The 10,273-nt window shown below is 41.5% G+C and overlaps 1 protein-coding gene across 2 annotated transcripts in view; it reads left to right on the top strand.

The window, feature by feature from the left end:
* Positions 1 to 7,811, top strand: part of NTF4 (neurotrophin 4) — a 177,707-nt gene extending 169,896 nt beyond the window's left edge. For both annotated transcript variants that reach the window (XM_040325733.1, XM_040325734.1), the window contains exon 2: positions 6,400 to 7,811. In XM_040325733.1, the coding sequence (XP_040181667.1) occupies positions 6,421 to 7,128 (708 nt within the window). In that variant the 5' untranslated portion in view covers positions 6,400 to 6,420 and the 3' untranslated portion in view covers positions 7,129 to 7,811. The remainder of the gene's footprint in view (positions 1 to 6,399) is intronic.
* Positions 7,812 to 10,273: the final 2,462 nt, after the last annotated feature.

The raw sequence follows: 10,273 nt of genomic DNA on the forward strand, positions 1-10,273 counted from the left end.
TTTTCCTTCGATTTCCCTTCTAAATGTTATTTTCCCTTCTAAATGCAGTTTTCACCCTTAGCTCTCTAATCCCTTTATGCAGCTTTTAAAACAAAAAATAATGGTTTTACAATGTTTTAACAGGTAGGGGTTCACATCTCTATACGAGTGTACCCAACAGTTGAGCATATGCCTCATAAATTATACCCTTAGAACCATTTTGCATGTGGTTCAAATTCTGCGCTGGGCGCAACTAAAACCTCATATCGTTTTCAGCCAAGGAAGTTGCAATCTTGGTCTCTGTTTGATCTTCAACTGTCATGATACTGCAAATGTGATCAGTTATGACACCAGTCATTGGATGGTTTGACAGTTTGGTTGAGACCACAACCAATGTGACTTTTTTTAAATTGTTAAATCTATTAGGTAGATTCACAGAGAGCGCCGCAACTTTAAGGCGGCGTAGCGTATCGTATTTACGCTACGCCGCCTTAAGTCAGAGAGGCAAGTACTGTATTCACAAAGTACTTGCCTCCTAACTTACGGTGGCGTAGCGTAAATGGGGTCGGCGTAAGCGCGCCAAATTTAAATTAGGATGAGGGGGCGTGTTTTATGTTAATGGGGGGTGACCTGACGTGATTGACGTTTTTTACGAACGGCGCATGCGCCGTCCGTGTACATTTCCCAGTGTGCATGGCTTTAAAGTACGCCGCAAGGACGTATTGGTTTCGACGTGAACGTAAATTACGTCCAGCCCTAATTACGGACGACTTACGCAAACGACGTAAAATTTTCAAATTTCGACGCGGGAACGACGGCCATACTTAACATTGACTAGTCCAGCTATTTGATGGAATAACTTTAAGCCTGAAAACGCCGTACGTAAACGGCGTATCTTTACTGCGACGGGCGCACGTACATTCGTGAATAGGCGTATCTAGTCATTTACATATTCTACGCCAAACTCAACGGAAGCGCCACCTAGCGGCCAGCCTAAATATTGCACCCTAAGATACGATGGCGCAGGCTGTCGTATCTTAGCTAGGTTTAAGTGTATCTCAGTTTGAGAATACACTTATAAATTAGGACGGCGCAGATTCCGAGTTAGGTCTGCGTATCTACTGATACGCCGGCCTAACTCTCTCTGAATCTGGCTATTACAGTTTATTTCTGCTTTAAGACAGCCATTGGTTTGACATACACTTTAAACTACAAACTTGTACCTTGTCAGCAATTCCAAAAGTACTGAAGCCAATGAATTTACTTTTTTCCAAAGGTCAACAGTGGTAACCTTTATATGTCCTCAGTACAAACAAGTTTTTCTAAAGACTAGAGTTCCTATTTAATGATAGGATGACTGTGTGGCTGTTCTTGTTAAATATTCTCCCCTTCTATAGTTTGAAGCATTATTGGTTAATTGTGTACCGAACTGTGCCAGCTTCTGATTGGAGAATGCTGCTTTAACAATAACGGATTCATTTTTTTTTTTTTTTATATTCCCCATGCACCTCTTGCTGGGGTGTCCTAAATAAACATATTTGCCCAGAAGGGTTGCCCTGCTTCGATCTATTGCCAGAGGCTGGGTCTCGGGATGCCATTTTCCTTTCCTGTGTCACTGGAAGCTAACGGCTCTTCCAGTTTCTAGCAGCTGACCTCGGATGAAATGCAGCAAGGTAGTAAGCAGTAAGATGTGGCTTAATAGAGTGGAAAACTTGAATAGAATGGAGGACCTAGTATGGACCTCAAGGCAGAAGCGGAGGGTTTACTTGGAAACGTGGGCGGAATGGAACATATTCAGATATTCGGAGGAGGGGAAAGCCTTGATGGATGTAGACTGAAGGTGGGATGACTGCTGCTGGGTCAGTGGGGGGGAGACAGGCAGGGGCATTGCTCTTCTTTTTTTTTTTTCTTTTTTTTTTTGGGGGGTTTAATGGGTATTGGGGATGGGTTAGGGACTGGGGGGGGTCAAGTAAAGTAAACAAGGAGATACAGGGGAAATGTCCCAATCATGGCGGGATTTTGGTTTCCCACTATGAAGGGGACGAAACCGAAACGGGATAATAAAGGTGTTATTAGGGTGAGAGCCCCGACTTTTGAGGAGTGAGGGAGGGGAAAGAAACAGGGATAAGAACATTTAAAATGTAATTTGTTTTTCCTTCCCCTGGTTATAAATGAAGAATAATTTGATGGGGAAATGGTTTTTGAAATGTTTGTTTTCTTTCCATGGGTAATTAAATGGATATTCCTGTTATATGTGATCAAAGGGGGTTAAACCAGAGGAATACCCCTCGGGTTTGGTTTCTTTTTCCTTTTTCTTTTCTTTGGATTGTACTCGTGAATCTCTGTTTTCCTTGTTGTTTAAAATCAAATAAAGGATGATTGAAAGAAATGCAGCAAGGTTCACTAGGAGGCTTCAGGAACAGGGGGACATCCTTCTCACCTAGGCGTGAATGGAGGCATGGGGCAGGCTGGACTACAATATTAGTGAAGGATGAAAAAAAATACATTTTCTAAATTCCAGAGGGATAAAAATACAGTACTTTCTCACAGTGAAGGTCCACTTTAAGATGTTTTCTATCTATATTGTTAATATGGTACCAAAGTAATTAAGTATTTTGCAGAAGTGACAGTGAAACAACTCAATATCTACTTGGTTGCACTGAAGACATCTGCTGGAGACTTACTGGAATTACATGTGGCATAATCAGCTAGCCAGTAACCACTGATTAGGACATCCAAGCAGTAATTGCCTGAAGTTTCTCCTATAGCATTCCAGCAGGTCTCCAACAAATGTCATCAGAAATAAGAATTCTAGCTAATTTACTTATATCAATATTTTTTTTTATTACAAAGTTACTGAAACTGATATCCATTAAGAAGTGTTAAATAATAATTAAATTCCATTTGTGTTCCCCCCTAAAATGAAGCCTTTAATCCTTATGATTTATAATTGTATTTTCTGCTCTGGAAACCATCTGCAAGCAGATGAACAGATGTGAGCTGAGGGTATGTGGTCAATATGTGTTTCTAAAGCTGGTTAATTAGTACAGTTCACAATGTACTATTACCCTAAAGCAGCACATTTGCAGATGCAAGATTTTCCCACAGTCTGTCTGGAGAATGCCGGCATTAATAGTTGGCATTTAGGAAGATGTAACACAGATCACTTAATTTAAAATGCACATATATTATAAGTCTACTTGTTCTATAACCAATGTTGTACAGATGGTAAAACTTTTTTTCCTTGTCGAGTTCCTTGTTAGGCTGTCGAGGAACTCGACAAGGCAAGTTTCTCTATTCCCGTCGAGGAAAAAGAAGACATGCTCTCTTTTTGGCTCGACGGGATCCTCGACAGTTTCCTCGTCGAAAAATGTACACACGACCGGTTTCCTCGGCAAAAAAAAAAAATCGCAGCAAGTTTCTTGCTGGTTTTTGCCGAGAAACTCGGTCGTGTGTACGAGGCCTGAGTGTAGGAAGGGTCAGGACTTGAGCCGTGGGACTATGATGGCCTGCACTCTGTCTTTCCAGTTTAAGGGATGGTAAGGATCATTTCACTTTGAAGACTGAGAACTTCTTGTAGCAAAGAAGAGATACTGCAGTGAGCAGCTTTCGTTTGCAGGTAAGTACCGTATTTGCCGGCGTATAAGGCGACCAGGCGTATAAGACGACCCCCTAATTTTGCAGTTTTTTAAGAATTTTTTGCTTGTACTCACCGTATAAGACAACCCCTATTCCGATGCTTCACATTTTCTTTCTTCTGGAGCCATATTCTTCATTCTTGCTGGAGATGGAGCCAATCACGGCGAGTGATGTATTCTATTAATTAATACAAAGCCTGCTTGGATTGGCAGAGGCTGTAACATCATCAGCTGACACCTCTTTGACTCTCAAAGCCAATCCGAGCAGGCTACTGTATGTAGGCACTCGGATTGCCAGAGGTTGTTACTCCAATCTGAGCAGGCTCTGTATTCATTTGAATACATCGCTCACCGGGATTGGCTAAGCGGTATTACCGCACATCCAGCAGGCAGCCGAGCAGCTGACCCGGCGTATAAGACGACCCCTGCTTTTTGCCCAGTTTTTTTAAGTGTAAAAGGTAGTCTTATACGCCAGCAAATACAGTATTAATGCCAGAGCTGCTTAAAAGGAAAAACCTTCAGGCTGAATTTCCAAAGATTTAAACTACAGTTGAAAATGTGCTTTAACCTCCCTAGCGGTATGATTATTTCAGATTTTAGGTGCGTTTTATACTGTAGGCCTGTAATTCTTAGGAATAACTCACTTAAATCTGACCAAACAAGAGTCTAGTAGGCATCCCGGGTATGAATTTTTTTTAAAAACAAAATTATAAATTATAATATAATAAATAATTATAAATAATTATAACAAATAATAATATAATTATAATAAAAATTATTCAATAATGTAATCAACTCAAAATCACTGAAATTTGCTCAGTTGCAGAATTGTCGCTGTCATTACTTTTATTTTTTTATGACGAATTTCCCCACAAATCGCTATCGCACAATTCTGCAAGTGATTATAATTTATTATCGCTGTTTTCTAGCTGCTCTAAACCCATTTTTGACATAAAGGGACACTTTTGGTTGCTATGGACAATCTACAGTTTGCAGGCAGAAAGAACAGTTTTTATTATATAAAAGTACATGTAGGGCACTGGGCAGATCACTAGGGACAAGGGGGGTGTGTATTTTTTACACACAGTACTGTAATCTATAAGATTACAGTATACTGTATGTAATGTGTTTGTTTACGTTTTTGAATTTGGCACCGTTCTCCGCCCCTGTGCGTCGTAACATCGCAGGGAATGGAGATCGGCGGCACAGGAGGACACTGTGTGAATCGAGCGAGCACCCGCTCGCTCACACAGCGCGGTGGCATCGCTGGATCCAGGGACAAGGTAAGTAAACACTGCCTGTGGATTCAGCGAGGCAAGTCCAAATCTGACTCAGGGTTACCGATCGCAGCAAAAAAATGTAACCCCGAGTCAGACTCGGGAATACCGCCAAGGGGGTTAAAGAAGTTAGAATGGCAGACCATATTTCTCTCACAACAGGCCAACTTAAACCCATATATATAGTTCCTTGCCCTTAAATTACTTTTTTTAGTCCATCAGCCCTAGCAACAGGTTCAGGGGATAGATGGCATGGTAGGGAGCCTGTTTTTACCTTACAATATACTCCCCTGCTACTACATTGAAACTAACATAAGGCTGGCCATACATTATACAATTGTCCCATTAAATTTCCTTTAGATTTACCTTCAACTATGTAGTGCGGGGGCTTGCCTGATTAAATATAAATTGAAAGTGCTTAGGTTTGACCTTATATTAGAAGGTTTTGTTAAATCTAGGAAAATTGAATAAGGTATGGGAGCTTAGGACCTTTCTGCACCCACATTGTAGCTCTTGGATCTGGTCATTGGCGTGGAGTGCTGCTTTGTAGAAAGCCACCATACACACTTGTTCAAAGGTTGTCTGTAGGCTGTATTGGGTGGCCAGGTGGCAGGACAGCACTTTAAGATAAGTACAGGCTCTTTACTGCCTTCATCCAGTAATATTCCACTTTAACAGAACCTTATGCTTCTTTGATATATAAATAAATAATTATGTATTCTAAGATGTAACTGCAAGCAGTATAGACAATGCCTCTTCTCTTGGTCTATGTATTCATAATTACATTGTGTAAAACATAATGGGGGTTATTTACGAAAGGAAAATCCACTTTGTACTACAAGTGCACTTGGAAGAGCAGTCACTGTAAATCTGAGAGGTAGATCTGAAATGAGGGGAAGCTCTGCTGATTTTATAATCCAATCATGTGCAAGCTAAAATGCAGTTTTTTATTTTCAGATCAACGGCGACTGCACTTTCAGTGCACTTTCAAATGCACTTGCAGTGCAAAGTAGATTTTCCTTTTGTAAATAACCCCCTATGTTTCTGTAATATTCTTATTCTTTTTCCTTTTTTTTATTTCAAAATGTTTGCTGATAAGGATATATATGGATAATGGACAATATGGATTTCTACCTAGTTATGGTAAAATTGTGTGACTTGAGAACTGAAATACATAGTAAAATGTTTTATTTGAGGTTTCGGGTGCTTTCATTTTTGTTTGTAGGCCTGAATGTAGTTCTTTTAAGATAAGAAGGGTATCTTCATCCAAATTCAATATATTACTTTGGAATGAAAGCTGCTACACCCACTAGTTTCCTATGCATCTTAGAGACTAAAGTGAACATGTGGGGCTTACATTGCCTCACCAAAGGTATTATATGAAAGCAGTTAGTGATTTAGTCCACTAATAACTGAAATGTCCATTTTCAATATGCTGACTGTGCAAAAAAGCAGATTGTCTTTACACATGCATTCTGACAGTGTCTTTTTTTGTCTCTTCGCAGTTGTTTGAGGTGGATTAAGTAATGCTCCTCCGCCTTTATGTCATGGTGATCTCATACCTTTGTGCCATCAACGCTGCCCCTTTCCAAAACCAGAACACTGATCGGGATTATGGCCCCAACAATTCCTCCTTCACGTCAGACCAATTGCAGGAAACCTATAACTTCACTGACGGACTCCATGAAGGGATCTTCCCAGACTTGGCAACTACATATCCTGAAATGACGGGTAAAGAATGGAACCTGTATTCCTCAAGAGTGGCTCTGTCCAATCAGGAGCCCTCTGGACCTCCCCTTTTGTTCTTGGCAGAAGAGAACATTGCACAGTCAGAGCCAGCAAATAGGACTTCACGGGTGAAACGGGCACAGGGGTCCGATTCCATTAGCCTTTCGAGAAGGGGAGAACAGTCAGTGTGTGATAGCATAAACATCTGGGTAACTGATAAACGACAGGCAATAGATATTCGGGGGAAGACTGTTTCTGTCTTGTCTGAAATTCAGACACTCACAGGACCCTTAAAGCAATACTTTTTTGAGACCAAATGCAACCCTCAAGGTAGCACAACCAATGGTTGCCGAGGGGTGGACAAAAGACAATGGATATCAGAGTGTAAACCAAAACAGTCGTATGTACGGGCACTAACTATGTTGGACAAGATGGTGGGCTGGCGCTGGATTCGGATTGATACAGCTTGTGTCTGCACCCTGTTGAGCAGGAGTGGAAGGACGTAGAATTAGGGAGGGCAGAGGATATTCCGCCCCTTGGTTTACTGTGGTAAGGAGAAGCTGATGGAGTTAATGTTGTTTTTCTTTAAGCTGTTTACAGTAGGGCCTTACAGCCTGCATCACACATTCCTGGAGTCATGCCACAAACCCAAAGCCTTAGAGGATGGAAAAGTCACCAACAGCTGCCATCAGGAGTCATTTAACTTTACCATGTTGGGAAGGAGCACAAAACCGGAGACAGGCAGACTGCATTACCCGGACCGTGCAGGACAAAAGTGTCACCTCTCAGTGCCGTCTAAATTTAGTGCCTTTTCATTTTGAATTTGCACAGTAGACTGTTAGTATGAATTTCATGGCAAGTTCCAGAGGCCGGGCAGGCTTAGCATCTGTCTAACCAACAGCCTGTGTGTTCCTTTTTACCTATTCAATCTCAGCATCCGATTTACTTGTCTGCGAAGGACAATACGTCACTAGGTATTGACGCTTGAAATAAAAGACTTGTTTGCCTTTGGTTATTAAATGTGCAGAGTGGAGCTGCTAGAAAATGTGTTTATTTTTCCTGCCGCCCAAGCAGTCCACGTTGTAAGCTATTATAAAATGGTTATTCTATTTGTAAATTTTTATATATCTATAAATATATAAATATATGTGTATATATATTGAGAAATATAACTTATTGTCATTTTGTTTTTATGGACTGCATGTTACATTCTTTCCTCTCTCTTCTTTTCTGCCTAAAGAGCAGCTCCATCCAAAATGTTCTACTTCTGAAATAATGTATCATGGTCCCAGTGAATTCCCTAGAGCAGGGATATGCAATTAGCGGACCTCCAGCTGTTGCAAAACTACAAGTCCCATCATGCCTCTGCCTCTGCCTCTGGGTGTTATGCTTGTGGCTGTCAGAGTCTTGCTATGCCTCATGGGACTTGTAGTTCTGCAACAGCTGGAGGTCCGCTAATTCCATATCCCTGCCCTAGAGATATAAATGAAGAGAAATCAAACCAGTAACAGAGGTAGCACAAGTGAAAAGGACGTGTCCAAATAGGAGAAGAGGAGCGTGTTCATTCACAAAAAAGACCCAATATGGGATATAATCCTGCCCCAAGAAATCTGAAAGATTTGGGTGGAGTTGATTTTTTCACTTTGACATGACATGGTAATTGCTTTTTTAAAGTCCCTTTTTTAATGTTTAATAAATATTTTGTTCTTTCTTAGCATCTTCCAGAATATTTTGCCACAATTGGATATGTTAAGGCTAAATAATCTATTTCCTTTATCTTTGAGCTATGACTTGGCACTTCTATTCTCAGTACAGCAGTTTTGTGTTGTATCCTGTGTTAACAAAAATGAATGCGGCTTTTAAAGTGTTACTAAACCCAAACAGTAAAATCAAAAAAAGTCTGTTAATGCAGTAAAGCATGCTTGTTATACTCACTGTGGAGCCTTAGGCACCGTACACACGTCCGAGGTACTCGACGGGCAAAACACATCGTTTTGCTCGTCAAGTTCCTTGTGAAGCCGCCGAGGATCTCGGCGAGCCAATTTTTCCCATTGCTGTCGGGGAAAAAGAAGACATGCTTTCTTTTTGGCCCAACGAGATCCTCGGCGGTTTCCTCATTGAAAAGTGTACACACGACCGGTTTCCTCTGCAAAACAAAACAGCAAGCTTCTTGCTGGTTTTTGCTGAGAAACTCGGCCGTGTGTACGAGGCCTAAGAGGTTAATCCTCTGCATTGTGTAAAAAGCCTGTTTGATCCTGTCTTTCCTGATTCTCCCCTTCTCTTACGGGTCCCAATGCTGAAAGAACAGAGCCTTGGGGGCACTCTGCACATGCTCAGTTTGTGTATTTCTAGAGATTGGCACAGGGCCAATCAGCACTGTTCAGACAGTGGAACAAGGGTCTTGCAGCCTCACAGGACAGTCAAAGTAGAATGAAAACTCCTCCTACAAGCCTTAACCAGACACTGATAGAAGTCACAAGACTGCTATAAACTGCTGATGAGAAAATGTATTTAGCAGTTTATATTTACAAAAAAATTGCATTTCCATGTTCTGTGTACTCTGGGAGACCAGATATCATAAATGCAGGGTCCTGGGTTTAGTAGCACTTTAAAGAGGTTGTAAAGGTACAATTTTTTTTCCTAAATAGCTTCCTTTATCTTAGTGCAGTCCTCCTTCACTTACCTCATCCTTCGATTTTGCTTTTAAATGTCCTTATTTCTTCTGAGAAATCCTCACTTCCTGTTCTTCTGTCTGTAACTCACCACCGTAATGCGAGGCTTTCTCCCTGGTGTGGAGTGTCGTGCTCGCTCCCTCCCTTGGACTACAAGAGAGTCAGGACGCTCTCTAACACACAGCTCCTTTCTCTATCTGCAATGTAGAGAGCCTCCTGACCATCCTGTAGTCCAAGGGAGGGGGCGAGCACGACACTCTACACCAGGGAGAAAGACAACAGTAAAACGCCTTCTTTTTGTTCTTACACTTCCCCACTTTACTTGAATTTAAAGTCTTACATTTTATTTAAAAATAACAAACATGACATACTTACCTGCTCTGTGCAATTGAAGTACACCGAGTAGCCCCGATCCTCCTCTTCTCTGGTCCTGCGTTGTTGCTTCTGGCTCCTCCTCTTCCTAGTGTGCCCCCAGAGCAAGCTGCTTGCTGTGGAGGCACCCCTGCAGACTTCTGAGCCATGCTGATGCGTCCATGGACATGTAAACAGTGTGGCTTGGCCTCGCCCCTGCTATCATATCACAGGATTTGACTGACAGCCGTAGGAGCCAATGGCTCCCACTGCCTCAGTGAAGCCTTTGAGACCAGGAAGAGAGAGGGGGGAAGCCGTTACAGACGGGCACAGAGCTGGATCGAGTGAGGACTATATATATATGTATATATATATATGATACTGCTACCTAAAATCTTTTTTACCTTAATGCAGGGAATGCATTAAGGTAAAAAATATTTAGGCTTTAGAACCAAGCATAAGGCTGGCCATACATTATACTATTTTCTTGTTAAATTTACCAAAACCACATAATATAAGGTCATACCTAGAAAAATTGTGTAAGGCAATCCCGTAGTTGGTGGTGGATCAAGCCCAGTGCAGCTGGCAAACACTGGAACAATGTGGAATGAACAAGGAAAGACTATTG

This window comes from Rana temporaria, chromosome 10 (genome assembly GCF_905171775.1).
Source record: "Rana temporaria chromosome 10, aRanTem1.1, whole genome shotgun sequence".
Taxonomy (NCBI): Eukaryota; Metazoa; Chordata; class Amphibia; order Anura; family Ranidae; genus Rana; species Rana temporaria.